This window comes from Sus scrofa, chromosome 5 (assembly GCF_054392235.1).
Source record: "Sus scrofa isolate SSC_HxYL_T2T_F1_AM1 chromosome 5, Sscrofa_HxYL_maternal_Yorkshire_Landrace_v2.0, whole genome shotgun sequence".
Classification (NCBI taxonomy): Eukaryota; Metazoa; Chordata; class Mammalia; order Artiodactyla; family Suidae; genus Sus; species Sus scrofa.
The window spans coordinates 14,642,549-14,669,711 of record NC_139387.1 but is presented as its reverse complement, the minus strand read 5'-3'; the positions used below and the strand labels follow the sequence as shown (position 1 = coordinate 14,669,711).

Below are 27,163 nucleotides of genomic sequence, written 5' to 3'. Positions count from 1 at the left end.
AATCAAGTAAAAATACTAATTGTCCTAAGCTATAAAATATTAAGCACAAAATATAACAATGTACTACAACTTTATTAGATTCTTCTATTTTACTGGCTGCTTGGACTCAACCATGGCCTTAATAACCTATAACTATAACGTCTCTGGGTGTCACAGTACAGGACACCTAATCTGATTAGTCAACCTGTCAACACAGAGTGACCATTAACATTGCAGCTGTGGACACTTGATGCTTTTATAATAATTCAATCACAAATGTAAAGACATTCAGTATTATGAGGGTTCTCTGCTGTTGCTGTGCAAGTTATTATTCAAGCAAAGTCTGCCAGACCAGGCCTAATTAATGACAGACACCAGCTGATGCTATTCTTACAGGTAAGTCAAAACCCTGCCTTATGTTGAGAAGAACAAAGGCAGCAACCATCTATGAAGAGTTCTTTTCTCTTTTGGGTCCCCACCCTTCACCTCCGCATACCTCCCTCCACACTGTGTCCCATCATCCATTGGCCTAAGACCCATGCATGTGTTCCAAGTAAGAGTGGTATGTATTTAGGGTTTTGTTCAGGGCAGGGGAAGGGGGTAGACGAGTGGATGAATGGACAAAGTGACAAAAGGAGGGCAAAAGGAAACATTCCAAAGCCATTCTATTTAATAGAACATTCTTCATGACACCTCTCAGGCTGGAAACAGAGCTTGGTGTAAAGAGCCTCATTCTGATTAGACTTCTCTGAGTAAGGCAGCTTCCTAACCTATCCCCACCCCCAAGAGATGTTCCTAAAAACTGTGGGACAATCAAGGAGGAAGTATATACATTCTTTTCCAAATGAGGGCCACCTGACTCCTCCCAGAAGGTAAGTTTACAACACTGGCTCCTGAAGCAGGAGCCTCCCTGCCCAGCCGTTTTAGAACAGGCGGCTACAGCCGCATACCCTGGAACCTGGTAGGTCTCCAGTCTGATGTCTGAAGAGAGTTTCAGTCCACTTCCGCTTCAGCGAGGGGCAGCGGTGTCTGGTGCCGAGGTCAGGGCTCTATCCTTTGATAACAGCAATCGGTCTCAGTTTAATGGCCTTCTTGCTGATTCCGGCATCATGGCAGGTGTTTACCACATCGGTCACGTTCTTATAGGACTCAGGTGCCTGCAGAGGAAGAGATAAACATTGTGAAAATCTACCGAAAATGGAACCTTTAAAAGCATGAACCTTCACTTGTAATGAAAGAAATGCACATTCAAACAGTACTGAGGGTTTTTTAAAATTTTGTCTATCAAATAAGCAAAGATTTAAATGATGATTAAACTCAGTGTTGGTAAGAGGGTAGTATGGTAAACACTCTCATCTTATTTAAAAAATTTTTTTGTGTGTTTCTCTAGATTTCCCTGAAGAACATGTATCACTGGTAGGAGTAGGAAAAGCAGTAAATGTAACTGAACAAAGCATACACACTAATACCCAACTGGAGGGAAATGTACCCAATCATCCTGTTAGTGGTAACTGTCTTTGGATGGCGGAGTTGTCGGCAATTTTGATTTCCTCTTACAATATCTTTCTACACTTGTCGGAATTCTAGGAATGAACATTTATTACCTTCAGAATAAAGAAAGGTTGTTAAAATCATATATATAACTAACACTACATATGCACATGTATACACATATATGTAATACACAAACACACCCAACTTGTTTCTGTGAGTTTCTAGTAAGACCTCCCCCTTCCTTCAGTCTTGCCACTATTAGAACAACTCTCACCACACACAGCCTGTATCTCCACTCATGCCAACACAGCAAGCTTTGGCCTCGTCGACTGGTTCCCACGGGCTCTGTACACGCTCCTTTCTAGCCCAACTTCCATTCTCTTCCAATTTCCGAAACATGTCCACTGTGGTCTCTGGAACTCCTTCTACTGAGTCAAAGGCAAAAACCTTCTTCCTTTCTTCTTTAGACATTCCCTTCACCAACTCGTTCCTGCTGAAATGAGGATCTCCCCTGAGGGTATTACTTCTGCTTTCAACTTGCTGAAGTGGTAGCTGTTTTCTCTCCCAAACCGGGTCATGCCAGTAGGTTGGGAAGTGGGATGGGGTCCTTGCTCTTTATGGTTCTTTCCTGACCATTCTCCCTCCTTCCCCCCAGTTTTCAATCTTATATTCATCATTTATACCACCTACTACTCTTTTTGCTCCAATTCTGCTAGAGTCTGACCCCCATGGTGACCTGAAGATTTCTAGCACCGAGGTCACTGTCCCTCTTTCCTGCTATAATTCCGACTGAGTTCAACGTCCAGGAAGAGGAATCTTTTCTGTACTTTGGCTTCCTGGTTCCTTTTTTTTTTTGCTATTTCTTGGGCTGCTACCACGGCATATGGAGGTTCCCAGGCTAGGGGTCGAATCGGAGCTGTAGCTGCCAGCCTACACCAGAGCCACAGCAACGCGGGATCCGAGCCGCATCTGCAACCTACACCACAGCTCACGGCAACGCCGGATCGTTAACCCACTGAGCAAGGGCAGGGATCGAACCCACAACCTCATGGTTCCTAGTCGGATTCGTTAACCACTGCACCACGATGGGAACTCTGGCTTTCTAGTTCCTTAATTCCTGCTCCTTTAATGCTTACCGCAGCCGTTCACTCCCAAAGTCATACCCCAGAACTTCTCATTACCAATGATTACAACTCCTCCACAGTCTCAGCTTCCAGCACCCAGGCTGGTGATCACAGTCTAGGTTCTCAGCTCACTCACCCTTGTGCTCCACCTCCAACAATCCTTTCACCCCAGGAGACCTACAAGCCCTTTGCAACACCCTCAACAACCTTGTTTCTCTTTCACTACACCTTACTTGCAACTCTGGCTAAAGGAAACTCAACAGCTAATTCATGCCTACACCTATACAGCTGAATGTGACTGAAAAACATCTAACCATTGAATTTAGCTCAAGTGGGCTCTTGATGCTGTCCTGCAGTCACCCAAAATTTCATTAGGCCAATTACTCTCTCCTAGACAACAATTTTATACCTTCTCTTGCATCCTCACTCTGTTGCTGCCTCTACTTTCCATTATATTGAAAACAAACAAAACAAACCAGAAACAACCAAAGCAGAATCTCCAAAAACTCTCTCCTTGTATCTTCCTTGACTACCTGCATCTGTACCTTCTCTCCTTTTATTAAGGATGAATTACTTAGACTTCTAGCAAAGACCAGCCCCACCCAATCCCATCTCTTTTCATCTACTCAAGGACACTGCTCCAGTAATTCCCCCCTCTTTCCTGCATTATTAATTTCTAGATTTTTCTCAAAGGCATACAAACACATCAGTTAGGTCATGCTATTCTTCTGCTCAAAATTCTCCAAAGTCCTCCCCTCATCTCCTCAGAGTAAGAGCAAAACCCCTTCTGTAAAGGACCCTCACGATCTGACGCCTCTCCCCTCTATCTTCCTCTTTCTTGCCTGCTCCAGCCACGCTGGCCTCCGGGCTGCTTCCTGAACATCCAAGCATGACCTGGCCTCGAGGTTCTGCACTTGCTGTTCTCCCCACCATCACCCAAGGCCCTGTGGGCCTGTTCCCTCACTCCCCTCAGTACACCCTCTCTAATCTAAAACTGCACCCCCTCCCAGTCTCTCCCTATCCCCCTTCCCACCTTCACTTTGCAGCACTTACCATCTTCTAACACACTGTGCATCTTACTAAGTTTCACAGGACAGGATTTCATGTTTGTTTTTAATCATTGCTGTACCCCTAGACCTAGAATAGTTCCTAACTATAGCAGACGCTTAACAGTATTAGCTGGATGAGTGAAAAAATCATATGTAAAACATTTAAATATGTCATGAGACATGTTTTTACAATCTTTTCTCAGCTTCTTTGCTTCTATTTTCTATGCTGAAAACTCCACCTTGTCCTGCTTTACTTTCCCCATCTTCCTGCTTGAAAAACAGTCACAGTGCTGGTAAATGACTTAGGCTTAAGAACAAAGACCTAAAGGCATAAGTTATTCATAGGGTCAGCTGAATGAGGACAGAATGCATGGGTCTAGGAACGCTGGACCTGGGCAGATAGGCACACCGTTTGCACAAGCATGACAAGTCCTCTAAAGAATAAGGGGAAGATGAGCCTCATGGCCCCAAGGGGTTTATGAGGGGTCTTTAACAGGATATGCATTAGCAAGGAGAACCAAGGTGCAAACCTAGGCAGAACCTCTGCAGAAGCACAATGGTGATTCTCTAAAATGCTACATGCACAGATAGCTGACGCCAAGCTTCCTCAATGCTAACAACAGTTAAATGCCTAAAGGTCAGAATAAAAGCTTAATCAGCAAGCGGCTATGTGACTTTTAAAATAACCTAAAAAAACCCATATCCTGCATCTACACCCCCCCCCCCCTCACTGGACGTAATCCTCCAGAGCACAGTAAAAGCAGAGTGGATTCCTGAGGCAGCGCTGTTGGTCCCTGAGACCTTGAGTCCTCGGTTCCCACTTTTACTTAAGATAAATGTCTCTGTGTCTTGTTTTAGGTTAACTTTTTTCCCTCAAATTTCACAGCACCCGTTCTTCAGCCCCAACCTGCTGAGCTGGTCTCAAGTAAAAAACACACCGGATGTTAATAGTGATTATCACTAGTTGGTAGTGTTCTAGATGTTCTGTTTTCTTCTTTGTATTTTCTAAACCTCTTTAATTAAAATCAGGTGAAAAATTAAGTTATAAAATTAAAGTTATAAAAAAATAAGGCTTTATCATTAACCTTTAACCCAGTGATTCTGCTTTTGGGATTTCGCTCTAATTAATAAAATATCTGGAGAAAACTTTCATGCATGAAGACACAAATTTTAATTTAATTTAGAGTAGCAAAGATTTGGAAACTACTTGAATGTTCACTATGGGCAGAAACTTACGGTACTTAGCTTGCAATATCTGGCAATCATTAAAAGTGACATAAACAATATTATAATAATGTGCTAAATTTAAAAAGAACTATAAAATGTTCATAAACTATGATTACAGCCAGTTTTTTAAAAAAGCATTCAGGGGAAAAACGGCAATGTGCATTTTAAAAAAGGAAGTAATAGCTGTTTTAAGGCACTGACTTTCTGGATGACTGTTTTTCTTTTAAACTTTTAAAAGGAGTTATGTTGCTTCCAGTTTAAATATGCTCATACATGTACATATATGTACATGTCATTTAAACAAAATCTTTGCTTCTTCGTGAATCAAAAAAAAATCCCATTTTCTCAAAATATTTCCCCCTGCCTTTTCATATTTGCTTTCAAATTTAAACATTAAGTATACAGCTATGCAAAAGAAAGGTTAAAATGAATTGGCTCAAACTATTTTAAAGCTTAAAATGTAGACAAAGACTATATACAAAAAGTAAAAATCATCTTTATGGACCCAGCTCATAATTAATCTCTCAACAAAAGAGAAGACACTGATAGCTTGTAATTGAGGTTGTTTTTTTTTTAAATTTCTACTAGCAATACTAAAAACTGCTGTCTCCATGTGCTGGCATAAATTATAAACAGTTTTATGCTAAACACTTATCAAAATTTCAGTTACCTCTTCCATAACCAGCTTGGGTGAGGCAACACGGATTGCAATTCCCATATCTGCCAATTTGTCTAGGACGTCCTGGAAATCCAAATTACGTCTTGACTTTGCTCGGGACAGTGCACGACCCTAAATTGGGAAAGAAATGAACTTCATTTATAAATTCTATATTCCAATTTATGTTAAATCCCAGCAATTATTTAAACCCTTAGGATTATATACCTTTTCCCTGATTTCTTTTTAACTGAAAAAAGAATTAAAAAACAATCTTTTCCTACCCTATCAACCTTATAATGTACCTTCTGTCATAAGCCTTATCATATCCTTTCAGAAAATAAATTTGTACCTGCGAAGCATTTAGCATTTAAAGATTTAGTTTTGTATTTTTGATTACTGTTAATTATCAATTCAATATAAATATATTAATTTTAAACTATAAACAGTGTATCTCTTATCACAAAAACTTTGTGCTGTGATTATTTTTTCTTTCTTTTTTATTTTTAGGGCCGTACCTGCGGCATATGGAAAGTCCCAGGCTAGGGGTTAAATCAGAGCTGCAGCTGCCAGCCTACACCACAGCCGAAGCAACACTGGAATCTGAGCTGAATCTGTGACCGACACCGCAGCGTGCAGCAATGCCAGATCCTTAACTCACTGAGCAAGGCGGGGACTGAATCCCTATCCTCACAGACACCATGTTGGGTTCTTAACCTGCTGAGCCACAATGGGAACTCCCCTCTTTGTGGTTTCAGTTTCTCAATCATAGCACTTCCTGACATCTTGGATGAGATAATGGTTTGTTGTGGGGACTGTCCTATATTTTGTAAGGTAGCCAGCAGAACCCTTGGCCTCTATCCACGAGATTCCAGTAGCTAAACTCCCCTTCCCAACTGTGACAGTACAAAATGCCCCCAGACATTGCCAATGAGTGTGTGGGATGGTCTCGATTCCTGGGTTAAAGTTAGGAGTTGGGAGGCAGCTGGGAATGAGAAAAGATCAGAGGGAAAAAGTAGGGTTAATGAGTATGTGAGGGTCTGTCCTATCAAGAGGGTACCCTAGGCAGTTTCTCTTTTCCACTCTATCACTAGTTAAGAACTCTGATGGCTTAGAACAGTGTGTGGCAAACTGGTCTGTAGGCCAACCAGATCTGGCCTACTACCTGCTTTTGTAAGTAAAGCTGTGTTAGAACTCCGCAGTACCCATCTATTTAAGCATTGTCTATGGCTGCTTTTCCGCCACAACAGCACAAGGAAGTAATAGCTGCTATAGAGATCTTATTGCCCCAAAGCCTAAAGTATTTACTGTCTGGTGCTCTACAGAAAAAAATTTACCAATCCCAGGCTTAGAAGAGGCAATGTATTGAAACAGATGTGTAGTCTACACGTGTCCTGATTTGCAAAACAGGGCATAGCCTCCCAATCTTTTTTTTTTTTTTTTTTTTGTCTTTTTTGCTATTTCTTGGGCCGCTGCCGTGGCATATGGAGGTTCCCAGGCTAGGGGTCTAATCAGAGCTGTGGCTGCCAGCCTACGCCAGAGCCACAGCAACACAGGATCCGAGCCGCGTCTGCAACCTACATCACAGCTCAGGCCAACGCCGGATCGTTAACCCACTGAGCAAGGGCAGGGACCGAACAGGCAACCTCATGGTTCCTAGTCAGATTCGTTAACCATTGCGCCACGACGGGAACTGCAGCCTCCCAGTCTTGAGTGTACTCACCAGTAAGGAGCAAAGTACGCTAATGGCCAGGTCTGTGAACCACTGAGATACACTCTGAAGTAAATCTGTACCAGGTAAAGTTACATCAGTTATGCCAGTGGGACAATTTCTTGGTCTGGATTTTGTGGACTCTCAGAGTTGAACAGTCCCTGGCCCTACAATGACCGCCCTCAGGTCAAAACACTTGGTGACCTCAGTGAGTCCACTAGACAGTACATATCATGGAGATAAATTCAGGTAGAAGACAATACAGATCCTAACCTCAACTCAGTTAATGTTAAGTGCATTTACCTGTCAGAATGCAAAACAATGACGAAACTGAGGAAGGCATCCCTAGGTCGGTTGGTTTTCATACTCACCGCACCATGGCAGGTTGTTCCGAAGGTCTCAGTCATGCCCTGCTCAGTGCCAGTGAGAACATAGCTACAGGTTCCCATGGTGCCACCAATGAGCACTGGTTGTCCAGTGAGCTGAGGAATCACACAAATCAAACACGTTAAAATTTAGCAAAGTTTCCCATGCCTAAGAATCTTTGCTGACTGAGAGGGAAGGGAAGAGAGTGGGAGGAAGAGTGTGAGGACCGGGAAGGCAGCAGAAGACAGACTGAAGGTAAGAGCAACGTGTTTTTAGGAAGAACCCTTCCGGGCAAGGCGCCTGCCCTCTCAGGCTTGCTTCCTCATCTGTGAAATGGCTGTAGGTTAAGGGTCTAACTCTAACAGGGCCAGACACCAAAAGGTAAGAGGAATGAAACAAGACTGAGTTTAATCTTAATCCTGTTTTCTAATCATTCAAAGGCCTTAAAAATAATTTTTTATTTTTTTATTTTTTTTGTCTTTTTGCTATTTCTTGGGCCGCTCTTGCAGCATATGGAGGTTCCTGGGCTAGGGGTCTAACTGGAGCTGTAGCCACCAGCCTACGCCAGAGCCACAGCAACGCAGGATCCGAGCCGCATCTGCAACCTACACCACAGCTCACAGCAACGCCAGATCCTTAACCCACTGAGCAAGGGCAGGGACCGAACCCGCAACCTCATGGTTCCTAGTCGGATTCGTTAACCACTGCGCCATGATGGGAACTCCTTAAAAATAATCTTAATGCATCTTAAGGGAGTAGAATATTCTCCGTGCAGCACTTCTGAGGCGGCTATACAGCAAGCACAGATGACGGGGAGTCACCGCTTCAGAGACGACTGGACATCACTGTTCTCATGGATGACTGATTGTTTTGTCACAACTGCTGCTTTCCTGCTTAAACTCCTCCGTATTTAGAACTGTCTACATCATGCCCTTAAAACCACAGATGGCTTAGTACGTACTTGGTAATCAACGGCAATGAGGGGATGGTGAGGAGGGAAAGCCCGGGTGGAGCCCTTCCTGTGTACTAGCAGAGTCCGCTCCTTTCCGTCCACCACATGCTGTTCGACTTTGGCAATATTGTGAGAGACATCGTAGATCACGTGTAGGTCCAAGTCATCAGGGGTTGTGTTGAAGACCTTGGCAAATGCCTAAAAGAAAAAGCGTGTTAAAAGCGGCCAGAACCAGCTCCTCAGAACTTACTGATTTCAGAAGGTCTGTTCCTGAAGGCAGGGAGGGATTAGAGGTCAAGAACAGAATTATTCATCTTCACGGAAAGGACAAAAACCACTCAGCAAATTCTACTCCATCAATTCCAACTTGAAAAGCTGCTTGGCTACTTTTTTTTTTTTTCCCTTTTGTCTTTTTAGAGCTGCACCTACAGCATATGGAAGTTCCCAGGCTAGGGGTCGAATTGGAGCTACAGCTGCAGCCACAGCCACAGCAACGCCAGATCAGAGCCACGTCTTTACCCTGCATCATGGCTCACAGCAACGCAGGTTCCTTAACCCACTGACCAAGGCCAGGGATCAAACCCTCGTCCTCAAGGATGCCAGTCAGGTTCATTAACCACTGGGCCACAATGGGAACTCCTGCTGGGCTACTCTTGATCCTGCCCTTGAGGGTGCTTCTTCAGCCTTCTGATTCTCAGTGAACAGCACATCTACCCTCTCCAGTGCTGAAGGCAAATTCTAGGAATAATTTTGGCTTTTCTTCTCCCCTCATTCCCCCCTCCTCATACCCTGCTGAGTTAGCTTAAACTAACTAACTTGTGGACACAGCAAAGTGTGGACACTCTGCCGATATTCTGAATAATTATTACAAACATTTCCAAAGCCAAATTCTACAGGCTTTCGAGTAAACTGTGTTTTAAATCACTTAGCTTCATCACATACAACTGGGATCAATAGAGCAACTTCGACTGTACCTGACGGGTTAAGAAGGTCATGGAAGAGCGGTTGACCCAGGCATAGTTCCCAGCCGCTGCCATTCCCTTCAGGTAGTCCTGCCCCTCAGGGGAAGCGATTCGAGCACAAGCCAACTGACGGTCATTGACTATAATCTTGTCTCTCTTCATGGCTTTTTCCATAGCTACCAGGGCATCTGAAATGAGAGGGTGACAAGTCCAAACCAGCCCACCTTCCCTTTATAATCACGACTTCCTATAGAAAGGTAGGCTACATTCAAACTCATTCTAGAAAAACAAGTAAAACACAACTTTCCCTATAAAGTGTTTCTGAGTTCATCTATTTATTGGTTAAGATATATATTTATTGAGAATCTTCTGTCAGAGCTGTGTGACATAATTTATGCAGGCTCCAGACAGAAAAATCTGCCCTCCAGGAGGTTGTAAGGGGAATGGGAGGTGTAGAGAAATAGTAACATGGTCGCAGGCACTCCTTTCCTGGCACGTGAGTAAATGAGAATAGAAGTAGTAAAATATGTCTTAATACCATCACAGTTTTTAAAAGTAATCTTTAGTGACTTAACCTAAAAGAACTGAAGACATGTTGCTAGATCTGCACAAAAATCTCTACACCTCATGAGGCACTCATGTACATTCAAAGATGAACCATGATTGCAATTTAGACGTTTATAACAATTTCTATGTGTCCATATAACTTTTCCTATATTCATAACTCCTTTCATACATCCTACAAACTGTCCAAAGTGACCTTTCTCCTGCTTTTGTTCACACTGTCTTTGGACCATGAATGCCCTTCACGTGTGATTATTCAAAAAGCAAATGCTTGGTGCCCCTGAAGTCATCTCCAAAATCTTCTCCTTAAACACTTTTGTCTCTTCTGAGTATTTGATCAAGTACTACCTTCTGCCTTTTTCTTTTAATGAACCTGACATCTCTCTCATGAGACAATCTGAGGGCAGGGTCCTTGCTATTTCATCACTGAATCCACTATATCATCTACTCATGAAGCATAGCTATCTAAGACAATTTGCATATATCATAATTTAAGGTCTTGATTGCTCTTTGTTGGCCAGATGGTAACAGTAACCTGCACAAGTAAACATAGTAACTGGAGCCTTTGACAACATCGTATGAAATAATTATTCTTCCCACTTTTTTCTGACAATGAAGTTAAGGCCCAGTGAAGTTAACCTCTTCAAGGTCACACCGCTAGAACAAGGGTAAAAACCTACCCAATACAGTTCCAACACTTTCTCCCCTAAATCTCTATGGGGTTCCCCATAAAATGCACACTTTAGCACCAAGACAAATATTAGGTCCAGAATATACCTGTGGCTACTTGGTGGCCCAAGCCTCTGCTTCCACTGTGGATCATCACACACACCTGTCCCTTATGGTCGATGCCCATTTTCTTAGCAGCATACTCATTGAAAATCTCATCCACAACTTGGATTTCTGCATAGTGGTTGCCGGCTCCCAGAGTCCCCAGCTGCAAATGTGAGAATGTTAAATAGCTTTTATTCTGGTTTGGAGAAAAATCCCTGTATTTTTACACAGATTTTACCTATTTTACAAATAGGTAAAAACAACCAATTAAAAAAAAAAAAAAACCCCACAAAAACACTGTTTTATGTAACAAGAAAACTTCTAAGCTTAGAAATGCTTCATTCATTTAAAGTAATACTATATACAACTAAAATAATGCAGAGCAGTTCCTGAATTTTACTGTATCATTATTTGCTTGATAAAGTGCTCACAACACATTAAAAGCTTCATAAACTAAAATGCAGATCATCAAATGGCTCACAGGACAGTTTAAACATCATGGAGAGAAGGGTCAAATTTTGGGATGAACTCTGGTGAATGCTGACTCTTACACAAGGTCCAAGTTCAAATGATTTTTGAAATATCTATGAGTTCACTTAAACCTACCACTATCCATCCCTGAAAGGATATATCCCATAACCGGAGCTAAGAGATGATTTAAGGACTCGGAGGAGGGAAGTGCTGGAAGAGTTCTTCAGAGATTCCCTACTTTTAACTATCTCAATTTTCTGATTAAAAAAACGAGACCCCAACAAGCAAGAGAGACTTGCCTGCAGTCACAGTGAATCAGAGGCAAAGCCATCGCAATTAGCTGTAAATTTCAAACATCTGGAATATTTTTATCTCATGGACACCATGGATGACAAAGTACCTGTTTTCATCTCAGATGCCAGAAAACATTCAGCCAAATCTGTAGATTGTCAAGGTTTGTACATGTGGAATTTAGGTAGACATTTTAAGCCTTATAATCACATCCCATTTTCCTCCCATCCACTTCAAATTCACACCTTGATTTATTTTAAGAACAACTACAAACTCCTGATAGCTTTTTAAAAGAATAAGAAAGAAGCATACACAAATTTGTGTTCCTTCTGTTAGGCTGTGAGAAACCTCGGGATATTTTTGCTATAAGAGAAGACAGATTTTCTTCCCCCAGTAAAAACATGAAAAAAATGAACATGTTTCCCCTCCAAAGCGAGTGTTACCTGGGGAAGGCCTCTCTTTTTGGCCCTGGCAGAGACCTTATTGGGGTCAGCTTGCAGCATCCTTCCATACTCCTCACAGTGCTCCTTGTCTTCGGCCCAGGCGTAGCCTTCTCTTAGCGACCAGTCCACACCCATCTCCAAGGCCTCCTCCAAGTCTCTGCATGAGACACAAGGGGCAGGTCATGCCACAGCCAAGGCAGACTGGAACCTAAGGACGACCACGTCTCCACGGGCAGAGGGGAGCACTCCATTTAATGACCCCGCCTGTGATCAGGCACCCCCTTCGAGACCGAGTTCATGCTCTCCGCAACTCTGGTCTTGAGGAAAGAATATAAAATAATAAATGCCGTATTACAGATAATTATCGTTCCTGATATTTAATCAACTCCCTGTACTTTTCAAATCTTACTCACATTAGATTTGCCTCTCTGATCCTGAATTCTATGAGGGAGTGAATAAGCAGCCAAAGAAAATTCATGAACATCATTATCTACCACTAACTTTACTGCAGCAACACCACCTTTCCACAATAACTTATGAAAAACTACAAATAATAAATAAAGCTACCTCAGGTTAAATTTCAAGGTCTATTCCTACCTTCACGGAAGTACTATGTAGCCTGCGTTTTGAAGCTGAGGTGCATGTATGTTAAACTCCTAGAAGGAAAAAGCTCCGATCTTCACCAAAGGCCCAGCCCTCTTCCAAAATACTATCAGGAGAGATTACAATGATCAACCTGCCCTCCCCACAACAACCCATTTCAAACATTACTTATTAGGACAAAATTCCTATCTAAAATATTTGTACAGATGCTTGGAACTTATTTAGACGTTCTAGGTACACTTTTCAAAGTGGGACTGCAAGTCAGGGATCACATAAAATCACAGAATAAGGATTTTCCAAACATGTCGATTTTACTCCAAGTCATTGTTTTGGTGAAGGGGAGCTGTACAGCAGGCGATAACTAAAACACACTGTAGTATTAATATCTGTACAAATAATTGAACAGGATGCAAAATTCACATGAATTTTAAAGATAAAGCAGAAAATACTAAAGATACTTATTAAGCACATCCTTCAGCATAGTGGAAGGTTCACAGCTTTATACGAGCCATGACACAGGACATCACCAGCCATCTAAAGGGCAGTCACGCTGCAGCCTTACATTTAACTCTCCACTTTGGAAATACCTTATTTTTTTATCTTTTAGGGCCACACCTGCAGCATATGGAGGTTCCCAGGCTTGGGGTCCAATCAGAACTGTAGCCTCTGACCTATGCCACAGCCACAGCAATGTGGGATCCGAGCAGTGTCTGTAAGCTACACCACAACTCACTGCAACTCAGATCCTCAGTCCACTGAGTGAGGCCAAGGAACAAACCTGCATCCTCATGGATGCTAGTCGGGTTCACTAACCGCTGAGCCACAACGGGAACTCCTCCACTTTGGAAAGAGACATCTTAGGGCCATCATTCAAAAGAGAAGGTTGTCGATAAATACAAGTTCACTGACCAAGGGCAGTGGGGGTCACAACACTGCCTCTGAAGCCAAAGGATCATTGTTTGAATCCTGACTTCACTTGCTAGCTTTTTTACTTTTTTGGACTTGCCTGTAGTATGTGGAGTTTCCAAGCCACTACATTGACAATGCTGGATCCTTAACCTGCTGTACCACAAGGGAATTCCTAGCTTTTTTTCACTATTATCTCCTTAAACTTCACTTTCCTTTCTTATAAATTAGGGATAAGATCAGGGTTATTATCTACACAAAATGCTGTACACATACCCTAGAGCACAGTGCCTTGCATATAGGAAGTGCTCAGTAAACATCAGTGGATATGATTCTATTATAAATTCTTTTTTTTTTTTTGGTCTTTTTGCCTTTTCTAGGGCCGCTTCCCACAGCATATGGAAGTTCCCAGGATAGGGGTTTCATCAGAGCTGTAGCCAACAGCCTACGCCAGAGCCACAGCAATGCAGGATACAAGCCGTGTCTGCGACCTACACCACAGCTCACAGCAATGCCTGATCCTTAACCCGCTGAGCAAGGCCAGGGATCGAACCAGCAACCTCATGGTTCCTAGTCGGATTTGTTAACCACTGCGCCACGATGGGAACTCCCATTGCCACTTCTGAAAGGTGACTCAACACTCCCCATCTCCTAAGCACTGTACACTGGAAACGGATGTGAGGGTCACGTGGTTATTACGTCTCTCACTCTGTTTTGCTCTTACTTGGCATTCATTGGGATGACGCCTTTGGACCCCACCCCAACAGGAATGTGGTCAAACATAGCCTGGGCAAGCTGCTCCTTCACAGGCTGGACATCACTTTCGTCTAAATTGGTTCTCAGCAAGCGAACACCACAGTTGATGTCAAATCCGACGCCACCTACAAAACACAGAAAAGCTAGTCAAGTATTAGCAAAACCAGGTTGCTGGCATTGTAACCTGTGGTTTTCCACCACTGATACAGCATTTAAAAGATAGTCATTATTTTAAAAAAAAAAAATGTTTTAAAGTAGCCAACAGGAGAGGGTGTGGAGAAAAGGGAACCCTCTTACACTGTTGGTGGGAATGTAAATGGTACAACCACTATGGAAATACCTCAGAAAACGAAATATAGAACGACCATGTGATCCAGTAATCCCACTCCTGGGCATACATCTGGACAAAACTGTCATTAAAAAAAGATCCATGCACCCCTATGTTGACTGCAGCACTATTCACAATAGCCAAGACGTGGAAACAACCTAAATGTTCAACAACAGATGAACACATTAAGAAGATGTGGTACATATACAAAATGGAATACTACTCAACCATAAAAAAGAATTAAAAAATAATGCTGTTTGCAGCAACCTGGATGGAACTAGAGACTCTCATACTAAGTGAAAGTGAGTCAGAAAGAGAAGGACAAATACCCTATGATATCACATATCTGGAATCTAATATATGGCACAGATGAACCTATCTACAGAAAAGAAACAAACTCATGGACTTGGAGAACAGACTTGTGGTTGCCAAGGAGAAAGGGGAGGGAGTGGGATGGACTGGGAGTTAGGGGTTAGTAGATGCAAACTACTGCATATGGAGTAGATAAGCAATGAGATCCTGCTGTATAGCACAGGGAACTACATCTAATCACTTGTGATGGAACACGATGGAGGATAGTGTGAAAAAAAGAAATGTAGGAGTTCCCATTGTGGCACAGTGGTTAATGAATCTGACTAGGAACCATGAGGTTGCAGGTTTGACCCCTGGCCTTGCTCAGTGGGCTAAAGATCCGGCGTTGCCGTGAGCTGCGGTGTAGGTCGCAAATGAGGCTCAGATCCTGTGTTGCTGTGGCTCTGGCGTAGGCTGGCAGCTACAGCTCTGATTCGACCCCTAGCCTGGGAATGTCCATATGCTGCGGGAGCGGCCCAAGAGATAGCAAAAAGACAGTAAAAAAAAAAAAAAAAGAAAAAAGAAATGTATATATATGTATAACTGGGTCACTTTGGTGTACAGCAGAAACTGAGAGAACATTATAAACCAACTACAATAAAAAAAATTAGGAGGTCCCATCATAGCTCAGCGGAAATGAATCTGACTAGGATCCATAAGGACACAGGTTCAAAGCCTGGCCAGTAAGTGCAGCCCTAAAAAGACACACACACATACACAAAGCCAAGCTACTAACAACAACAACAACAAAGTGGCCAACAAAATGGTTCTCTGTGGCTATTCTGAATTTAAAGTAACACATATACTAGAGTTCCCGTTGTGGCACACTGGTTAATGACTAGGAACCATGAGGTTTCGGGTTCCATCCCTGGCCCTGCTCAGTGGGTTAAGGATCCAGCATTGCCATGAGCTGTGGTGTAGGTTGCAGACGCGGCTTAGATCCCGTGTTGCTGTGGCTCTGGCAGAGGCCAGCGGCTACAGCTCTGATTCGACCCCTAGCCTGGGAATCTCCATATGCCGTAGGAGCGGCCCTAGAAAAGGCAAAAAGACAAAAAAAAAAAAAAAAGTAACACACATGCTAAAGGAACTTCATAGGCCAGGGAGCCAGTAATGGACAATGAGTGACATCTGACTAGAGATTAAAACGTGAATGATGGACTTCTCTTTTCTTACTGATGACTCTTGTCATGGGTTTATAAATTCTATTAGTCTTTTCAAAGAACCAACTTTTGGCTCTGCTGATCCTTCCCATTGTATACTGCTTCATTAATTTTGCTTTTAATTATTTCTATCTTCCTACCTTTTCTGGGCTTAATTTTGTGTGTTGTTCTTTTTCTAACTTTCTGAGATTTACATCATTGATACTATAGCCTTTCTCCTTTTCTTTTTGTGCATTTGTGGCTATTTATTCCTATCCAAGTATGGTTTTAACAGTAATACACGATTTTGTGGCAGATATTTTTTTGTTAACATCAGTTAAAATTATTTTATAGTTTCCATTATGATTTTTTTGACCCTTGGGTTATTTAAATGCATATTTACTAATTTATAATTTTTTCTAGTTTTTTAAAAAACTGTTTATGGTTTCTAATTTAATTCCATTGTGGTAGGATAATATTCTCTACATCAGTGGTTCTTAGGTGTGGTCCAGAGATCTTTCCAGGATTGTAAGATTAATTGTATAATAACGCTAAGACATGATTAGCCTTTTATTCTCTCTAGCATACAGTGAAGTTTTCCAAAGGCTACCTGACATGTGATAACGCATTTGCCCTGATGGCCAATGAAACATGTATTTGTGTATTACTGCTTTAAAAATGTCTCAGTTTTAATTCCTAGTAAGGTAAGCATTGACAAAAGCCTTTGTGATCAACCCTTAATAATTTTTAAGAACAAAAAGGGGTCTTAAGTCCTAAAAGTTTGAGAACTGTGCTCTATGATTTCAATGCTTTGAAATTTGAGACGTGCTTTATGGCTCAGTACATGGTCAGTTTTGGTAAACATCCTATGTGCACTTCAAAAAAAAAAAAAAAAGAAAAAATCGTGTTCTATCATTCTTGGATGCACGGTAATGTGGGTACACACACAAGCACACACAAATACTAGAGGTCAAGCTGTCAGATTTGCTGACAGGCTGGACTGCCCAAATCATTTATCTGTAGCCTTAGTGACCGATGTCTGCCATTACTACAAGAGAAAAACTGCTAAATGCTGGGCTGCCTTTGCACCTTTCCTCTGGATCTTAGCCTCACAAATTCTTATTGCCTCAACACATGTGTTTTTGGTTTTGTCTTAAAAATTTTATGCAGCCTCTCTTGTTATTCTTAGCAGAAGATGGCTCTGAAATGACTGTGTCCACCACTGCTGGTGGTAAAACTCTCAGAAAATAATTTAGGAGTTCCCGTCGTGGCGCAGTGGTTAACAAATCCGACTAGGAACCATGAGGTTGCGGGTTCGGTCCCTGCCCTTGCTCAGTGGGTTAACGATCTGTCGTTGCTGTGAGCTGTGGTGTAGGTTGCAGAGGCAGCTCGGATCCCGCGTTGCTGTGGCTCTGGCGTAGGCTGGCGGCTACAGCTCCGATTCAACCCCTAGCCTGGGAACCTCCATATGCCGCGGGAGCAGCCCAAGAAATGGCAAAAAAAAAAAAAAAAAAAAAAAAGCGAAAATAATTTAAACTTTGTTTTTTCAGATTCTAAAAGCAAAGATTTTTACTTCTGGTATGAAATATTTCCAGTGAAAGTACCCCCTACAGTAGAAAAAAAAAAGGGATAGAACTAAAAGTGAATAACAATGATGATACTGGAGCCTGGTGGCTCAGTAAGTTACAGATCCAGCATTATAACTGCTGTGGCTCTGGTTACTGCCATGGCGCAGGTTTGATCCCTGGCCGAGAACTTCCACATGCTGTGGGTGGCGCAGTGGAGGGCAGCACAACAATGATGATATGGAGAGCAGACATCACCGAGTACTTCCTAAGTGCCGAGCACTGTTCTAAGTATTTTAACACAGCTTAACTCACTGAATCCTCACGATAAAGCTATGTGCTAACACTATTAGTTCCAATATGGCCAAGACGTAACTGGGACATAAAGAAGAAACCTAACTTGCCAAGAGTGTTTCAGTTTGTTTTGTAGCCAATGTCTGAATAGTGCCTGGCACTCAGTAGGAGCGCAAATAATTTTCAATAAATATACGCTTTACTTGATATTTTAATAGCCTCTGGGTGTCCACAATCAATTCTCTCAGTAGAGGAAAAGATGTGACAGAATATGAGGTTAACATGCACACAGAAAAAGCAGCCACGTGCTATGTAAGAAAGGCCAGATTCAGAGAGAAGCCACACACCTGCCAGCAGACGTGCAGTGACCTTACCTGGGGACACCACTGCTTCGGGGTCATTCATATCAAAGGCTGCCATATTACCAATAGCAAACCCGTAACCAGAATGGACATCAGGAAGCCCGATGGAACGCTGAAAGAATAAGAAAATGAAACACAGCTTCCTCAATCTGGCACTCAGGTTGGCTGGTGGGCCTGACACTAATTCTCAAATAGGCTGGGGGTTAAAGCCTTCCCCAAATTAAGATTCTGTCTTCATGGACTCTTCTCCATTGGTGGAACTCAGGTGTAAAAACTTCTAATCACAAAGCTAAATATAGTGGGGAAACCTCAATAAATAAAGGTTGACTATTAACTAAGAAAACTGAAAACAGAAAAGCCTCAGTAGAAAGTGATATAGGAGGACCACATACTAGCTTTAACATATTATTACATTTTATTTTTATTTATTTATTTATTTTTAGCTATTTCTTGGGCCGCTCCCACGGCATGTGGAGGTTCCCAGGCTAGGGGTCTAATCGGAGCTGTAGCCACCGGCCTACGCCAGAGCCACAGCAATGCAGGATCCAAGCTGCGTCTGCGACCTACACCACAGCTCACGGCAACATCGGATCGTTAACCCACTGAGCAAGGGCAGGGACCGAACCCGCAACCTCAGAGTTCCTAGTCGGATTCGTTAACCACTGTGCCACGACGGGAACTCCCGTATTATTACATTTTAAAGATGATCTTTAGGGGAGTTCCTGCCATGGCTCAGTGGTTAACGAATCTGACTAGGAACCCTGAGGTTGCGGGTTCAATCCCTGGCCTTGCTCAGTGGGTTAAGGATCCAGCGTTGCCGTGAGGCGTGGTGTAGGTCATAGACGCGGCTCGGATCCTGCGTTGCTGTGGCTCTGGCGTAGGCCAGCGGCCAGCGGCTACAGCTCCGATTCGATCCCTAGCCTGGGAACCTCCATATGCCGCAGGAACGGCCCAAGAAAATGGCAAAAAGACAAAACAAAAACAAAAAAAAAAATAAAGATGATCTTTAGACACCAACAAACGGTGGCTATGGCCAGTTGACAGGAGGGAAATACCGATCTATACAGGTCCTCAGTATTTAAACAATCACAGACAAGTGTAATCCACCTGACGGTAAGAAAACCGTATACTTTCTACATCTGGGGCCTAGAAAAGGATCCTGACCCAGGAAGAATGGAGGTCAATCAGGGTAAGCACACATGCAGACACGCAGACAACGAAACGTACAAACCAAATCTTTTCATTTCTTCCCCCAAGTGCCCTGCGTGGTAACTGGCATAAAGACCTCAAAACATGTCTGTGGAATGGATTCAAGGTCTATCTCTAGTGGTGGAATCTGAGTGTTAGGCTGTGGTGTCAGCCAGTTTTCTCCCTGTTGTCGCCTCCACCCTCCTTTCCCAAGCAGGTCCTCCGTCCCTCCCCTCGGTCCCAACCCTTAAACTTCTTTCCATTCTTTCTCCAATCATCCTCTTGAATAGGGCTCAGAGACACTTCAATGATGGTACACTGACCCAGGAATAATGTGTACTACAAGAAACATGAAAATAAAATCTATTCCAAAGGCTCTCAGACACTTAGAGATTCTAGCCAAAGGCAACCGGAAACTAAGATGTTACCTGGACTCAATTATTTCTTTAAACCCCATGGTTGTTTCTAGGTATTTGAAGGTCACTGTCTAAATGATACCACTATTAGTGAGGCATGGCCATTCATCCATTCCACAAACTTTCTGACTGTAAGAGAATGTGATTAAAGCTCTATTAAGACTCACATGAACGATCCCAGGCAGGGCTGCCACATTGCCAATTTGTTTCATGGCTGGCAGGAAGCCACCAACGCCTGAAGACAAAATTTCAGTATTAGAAAAGAGGACACATTCGCTGTTTAGTAGAAGTACACTCATACTTTCCTAGACTGCGTTAAATGAAGGGGTAGTGGGTAGGACTGCTACAACAACAAAGCATAAAAGGGTGTTTGCAATGAAGTGGGAAAGAAGGCAGCCCATGCACGGGAAGGTGAGGGCAAGCAGACTAATCACCAACATGCTGTCAGTGTTGTGTGCATACCACGAGGGGGCAGCTTGCAAATACTGCACTGGGAAATGCAAAAATTACTCCTTGTGTTGTCAACATAAAAAAAGCATTTTTTCACTTGTCCATATTATTTATTAAAAAAAATAAGTACTGGTTTATTCTAAATGACAAAGAAGAGCAATTGGACTGGGAAAGCTCTGGATTGAGAGTCAGGGGATTTGGGGTTCTAATCTCAGCTCTGTCACTGGCTGTAGTCATTTCAGACAAGTCAGCACACCCTGGTGGGGAGGGGGGTGAGATTTAGTTTGTTGACCTAAAAAATAAAAGGGTTAAAACTAGATTTCTATTCTACCATCACCATTAGAGTATTATATTAGAGTTCTATACATTTATCTCTAAACTTCCCCACAGTCCTGCAAGACAGGTGCAATAAATTCTTACAGATGAGATAAGCGAAGTTCAATGAGTCAGTATACTGACTTTGTAATCACCACTCCTGGATCTGAATTCTGGTTCTGTCATTGGGAAATTGTAATCTTGGATGAATTAAGATGACTTAACCTTACTGAGCCTTGACTTTCCTATCTGTAAAACGGAGCTATCTTCCTCTTAGAGTTCCTCTAAGAATTACATAAGATAATCTACGTAAAGAGCCTGGCACATGGTAGGTACACAATAAATGGTAGCTCTTGTTATTAATGTCCAAGGTCAGGCGTGAAACCACTTAGCTCCAAGGGTTTTCTACAAGGCCAGGTGGCTAACAATGTGATCATCAATAAGTAACAAATTTCTGGTCTCATTTCAAGTCTTAATCACTCCTTGATAATACTTTTGTATTTCTAAATTAAAATTGTTTGAGTTACCATTTTTCGGCCCAAAAGGTAGTCACTACTTATACTGCCACATGCAAAACTCTATAATTTACTTACCACCACCTCGGCAGGCATTCCTTAGTTCCTCAAACATTAATTTTTCCAGAGCATCATTCACATAGAAAACTCCTTCAACCTGGTACCAAAGAAAAGGAAAAATTATGTCTAAGCATATATACCTGATATATAAGTACTGGATAGAATACAAACACTGTAGGAAATATTTATTTTGCTTTACTCTTTATAAAACACTTTCACATTACCTTAAGCAGAAAATTTCCCAACAAAGACTGGGAGATGTTCTTATCTTTAAATATATCTTCACAGGAAACTATATATCTAGTCACTTGTGATGTAACATGATGGAGAATAATGTGAGCAAAAGAATGTGTATGTGTATATACATATATATATATAAAATATATATGCATGACTGAGTCACTGCTGTATAACAGAAATTGATAGAACACTGTAAATCAATCATAATAAAAAATTTAGAGAGAAATACAGCAACTTCATAAGTAATGCAAAATAAATAAATTTGAATAAATATTTGTGCAATGTTCACAAATCATTTTGTTTATCCCCCTACTCTCAAAGCCATATTTAGAAGTTCGACAGGTAAAATATTTTGTGTGTGTAATAAAGAAAAGTCTTCCAACAATGCTCTCGCTAAGGCTGGACTCAGTATTCTTGTGCTTTTCAACTATCAGTAGGTTTTGGAGTTCCCTCGTGGCTCGGTGGGCTAAGGACCTGGCATTGTCACTGCTGTGGCTCAGGTTCAACCCCTGGCCCGGGAACTTCCACATACCCCTGTTGTAGCCAAAAAAAAAAAAAAAAAAAAAAACAGTAGGTTTTGAAAAATTAAATGAATCAAAACCTCGGCTCTAAACATAAAAACGCAGTCATCTAATCTATGAGCACCGTCTAAGACAACAGCACACTACACTTTACTGTGTCCTATGCTGATTTATAAATCAGTACTTAGGGAGTTCCCGTCGTGGCGCAGTGGTTAACGAATCCGACTGGGAACCATGAGGTTGCGGGTTCGATCCCTGCCCTTGCTCAGTGGGTTGACGATCTGGCGTTGCCGTGAGCTGTGGTGTGGGTTGCAGACGCGGCTCGGATCCCATGTTGCTGTGGCTCTGGCGTAGGCCGGTGGCTACAGCTCCGATTCCACCCCTAGCCTGGGAACCTCCATATGCCGCGGGAGCGGCCCAAGAAATAGCAACAACAAAAAGACAAAAGACCAAAAAAAAAAAAAAAAAAAAAAAATCAGTACTTAGGTAAATAGTGAGTAAAAAAATTTTAGCAGGTAGCCATATAGCTGTGTGCTTGGTTTTACAATCTACATAATTTTAAGAGGCTAAGAAAGCTTGAGGCATAGAAAAGGCAATGGAAGATTTAATTATGTAACATCACATTCCAGAGGATTTTTATTTTTTATGTCTTTTCTAGGGTCGCTCCCGTTGCATATGGAGGTTCCCAGCCTAGGGGTCAAATCGGAGCTGTAGCCACCGGCCTAGGCCAGAGCCACAGCAACGCAGGATCCGAGCCGCGTCTGCAACCCACACCACAGCTCACGGCAACGCCGGATCGTTAACTCACTGAGCAAGGGCAGGGACCGAACCCGCAACCTCATGGTTCCTAGTCGGATTCGTTAACCACTGCGCCACGACGGGAACTCCGGATTTTTAATTTTTAACTGCCCCCCGCCCTGGCATATGAAAGTTCTTGGGCCAGGTATTGAATCCAAGCTGCATCTACCTGCAACCTATGTCACCGCTGTGGCAATGCTGGATACGCAACCCACTGTGTCACAGTGGGAACTCCAGGCCAGAGCATTTTAATCAGATATCAAATATTATGAAGGATTTGCCTAGTAATGAGGAACCAAAAAGTTAACAATCATCTGGATAAGAAAAGGAAATTTATCAGAAAGATGACTTCTGCATCTTAACCACTGTGTGAATAACAATACCAGGTGGTGGAAAATGTCTCCAGCAAAATTTTCTAAAGGGTATTTTTTTTTTTTTTTTTTTTTTTTGCTTTTTAGTGCTGTACCTGTGGCATAAGGAAGTTCCCAGGCTAGGGGTCAAATCAGAGCTGTAGCTGTTGGGCTACACCACAGCCACAGCAAAGCAGGATCCGACCTGGGTCTGTGACCTACACGACAGCTCACAGCAATGCCGGATCCTTAACCCACTGAGTGAGGCCAAGGATTGAACCGCAACCTCATGGTTCCTAGTCGGATTCATTTCCACCGTGCCACAACGGGAAGTGCCCACATTTATTAATTAAGCAAACATTTACTGGGGATTTATTATGTGCCAGGCACTGTACTGGGTGGTAAGGGAGATAGAATATGCAGGACAGTGCTTTCAAGGAGCTTCCAGTCTAGGATGCATCCCAGACTAGAAACGTCGAGTGCGATGAGGCAAGGGCTATATTAAAAGTACAGCGTACTACAGAAGAATCTGATGAAGAAGGGGCTCAAGAGTCTAGGGCAGTGGGGGTTTACAATTTGCTTACTTTCTGCAAACATCATTCGAGCTGGCTTTTTAAAGACGAGACAATATTGGGGAAGCAACACATTTAGGAGATGAACGGAAAGATGACATAAAGATGGGAAAGAAGTGTTCTTAAGGAACGAAGAGGAATTTTTAGTGCAGCACATGGGTCTTCCAGGAGGATGGAGATTAAGTAAGAGATGAGAATTTTAATTGTGAAATTCACTATTCTTAAGAGAATGGGAATACAACTCAGGCCTAGTATAAAGGTCAGTAACTTTTTTCTTTTTTGGTCTTCTTAGGGCCGCACCCATGGCGCATGGAGGTTCCCAGGCTAAGGGTTGAATCGGAGCTGTAGCTGCTGACCTACACCACAGTCACAGCAACTTGGGATCTAAGCTGTGTCTGTGGCCTACACCACAGCTCACGGCAACACCAGATCCTTAATGCACTGAGCGGGGCCAGGGATCGAACCTGTGTCCTCATGTATACCAGATTCATTTCCGCTGAGCCACGAGGGGAAATCCAAGGTCAGTAACTTTTTAAGAGCAAAATATCAAGATTTCAACTCTCCATTCCCAAAGGAGAAGTGGTAATAGGGTTCAGTTAAACCAGAGCTACCTAGCACAATCAAACCTGCTTCTATGGAGAGTTAGCAGTATATGTGCACCAGAAGTTAAGCCAGAATTGCTGCCAGACCATGACAGTGTGTGTTATAATCCTCTTGATGATCATAGGCCTTTTTTTTTTTTCCTTCTTTTTTTTATGGCCACACTTGCAGCTATGGAAATTCCTGGGCTAGGGGTTGAATTGGAGCTACACTTGAGGCCTATGCCACAGTCACAGCAACACTAGATTTGAGCCACATCTGTGACTACAGGTTGTGGCAATGCTGGATCCTTAACCTACTGAGCAAAGCCAGGGACTGAAACTGCATCCTCACGGAGAGAGCACTGGGTTCTTAACACGCTGAGCCACAATGGGAACCTCAATCATATGCTTTTGATTTCCTACTTTTTATTCAGAAAACCAAATTCCATAAACAGAAAGTGGCCAAATGAAAAACAGAGCGAAAGGGAGCTTTACGAGTATGGACCTTTTCCTTCCCTTAGCTAAGTGCTTTGCACATAGGGTGACATGCAGTAAGTTTTAATACTGAGTAAAAGGGTGGAGTGGCTATTAGGAACTTTTACCAAGATGCAGGATCACAAATCTTTAATAGCCTTGCAGGATACCTTAAGGGATTTCAAAGCTATCTAACAACATATGCACCAAAACCTCACAAATGTCTTCTTTCCTCACTTTAACGGAAAATAATCAGCACAAACTGGCAAGGAAGTCCAAGAGAAAGAGAGCCTAGGCTTTCAAATTCTCTGGTATTGGGCTCCCAAGTCTGCACTGGGGAATGTATCATCCTGTCAGAGGAAAAAGAAGTGAAGTGGACATCAAGTCTTAGCAGATCTTGGAGTTCCCGTTGTGGCTCAGCGGGTTATGAACCTGATTAGTGCCCATGAGGATTTGGGTTCGATCCCTGGCCTCGCTCAGTGAGTTAAGGATCCAGCGTTGACAATGAGCTTTGTGCTGTAGGTTGCAGATGTGGCTCGGTTCTTCGGATCCCCGTGTTGCTGTGGTTATGGCTAGGCCAGCTGCTGCAGCTGCGATTTGACCCCTAGCCTGGGAACCTCCATATGCCGCAGATGCGGCCCTCAAAAGACAAAAAATAAAAAATAAAAAGTCTTAGCAGAGCTTCGCTACATGAATAAAGCAGGCTGTGTAACCAACTGATCGAGGCCCTTCTGTGAAGTGCATATTACAAACAAACAACCCTGCCCAGTGAACTCTCTAGGCTGTTGTGAGAAGCAAAATCGTTATATTAAAAACCAATATGTCAATTACAAAAAACAAAAACACCAACACAGAGCAGTGAATGCTAAAAATATGGTTCAGCGAACAAAGGTCTGTAAACGCTAAATAAAAGATCTGCATGACTCAGGGGAGCTAGAGATCAGTTCCAGCAACTCCACCCTGGAGACTGGCCTCCTAGTAAAAGACCACTAAAGTCTCTAAGGCTCAGGAGTGGAATGCATCTTAGGGAGCGTTTATGAGGCTTCTATGCGAAAACGCTCTGCAAAGCCCAATTTCCTATTTACTCGGATTCCCTAGACGTACTCCGCTTAGCTGGTCCTCTCGACTGGGGACCTCTCCAGCCGGGCGGTGGTGACCGGAGGCTGCAGGGTGAGGTGGGGTGAAAGTCGGGGGATGGGAGGAACTCTGCTGGGGGCGGGGCGGGGGCGACCCCGGCGTGAGAGGTTCGAAGGGGGTCGCAGGAGGCCTGGTCAGGCCGGCAGGGAGGCGCCGCGGGTGCCGAGTCAGGGAGGCCCCGGCACTGAGTCCTGTTCCCCCGCCTCACCTGCATGTTGGGCACGAAGCCCTTCTTGATTCTCCAGCAGTTTTTATTGATCTTTTCCAAGAACTGCAGCTCATCGTTATAACTGCGACTCATGGTGGCGACAACCGCAACAAAAACTCCCGGCTTCGCTTTGAAGAGCGGCTGCCGCGTTGTCCGGCGGAACGAAACACCGCCTTCCGGTACTCAACGCGCAGGCGCGGCGGCTCCGCCGCAGGATGGGCGACGGCAGCTGCCGAGGCTCAAATCTCGTCGCCTAATCGCTTTTCTTTCTTTTTTTATTTTGGGTCGTTTCGTTAGACTGTCCTCTAGCGTTTACCTTTTTGGATGTTGACTTGTCATTCTCTTCTAATCGAAAGCTAAGCAAAATCCAGTCGTTTTTAGTATGATCTAGTTATCCTTCGTTTTGGAAGTGCTTTGCAGCCCTGGAAAACACGCTGAATCTGGATCAGGTCCAACTGTTTAATGAATCCATCTGCTTGGCATTTATATCCCTAGCCGTGAGGGGAAAAGAGATGCTGAGCTGAGATAGAGAAACATGTTTAAGTAAACGTCACGATGGAATATTTGTAACGTTTCAGAATGAATTTGCGAGCACATCGAATAACGTTTCTGTCAGAAAAGCGCACTCCGAAGAATGAAACGTGACAGTTATAATTTATTCCAACCACACGGACGGGGGCATCTATTAGGGCCAGATGTGCCAACAAAGAGGGGTAAATGGCAGTCCCTGTAGACTTCCCAGTTTAGCCTTCCTTGATGACTAATTGCTCTGGGATCGTGCTTTTATACGCAGTGTCTCGTCTTCCCAGTAATCACTGAGATTTAAGTGCTTTCAATTTCTAATCCTACCTCATATTAAAGAACAGCGACTTTGGAATCAGAAAGGCTTGGATTGAATTTTTTACCTCTGCTGTTTACTGGCTTTGTGTGATTCCTCTCTTTTAACTTTTGTTTTCTTATCTGTTAAATGAG

At 43.0% G+C, this 27,163-nt stretch overlaps 1 protein-coding gene across 2 annotated transcripts; it reads right to left on the bottom strand.

The window, feature by feature from the left end:
• Positions 1-627: 627 nt before the first annotated feature.
• RTCB (RNA 2',3'-cyclic phosphate and 5'-OH ligase) lies at positions 628-26,361 on the bottom strand. 2 transcript variants are annotated; one of them, NM_001122986.2, is given in 12 exon segments: positions 903-1,136; positions 5,544-5,663; positions 7,611-7,721; positions 8,567-8,755; positions 9,532-9,707; positions 10,861-11,020; positions 12,063-12,219; positions 14,296-14,452; positions 18,379-18,478; positions 20,138-20,205; positions 21,329-21,407; positions 26,192-26,361. In NM_001122986.2, coding segments are annotated over 12 exon segments (1,518 nt in total). In that variant the 5' UTR covers positions 26,285-26,361; the 3' UTR covers positions 903-1,028.
• Between the last annotated feature and the right edge of the window lie 802 nt (positions 26,362-27,163).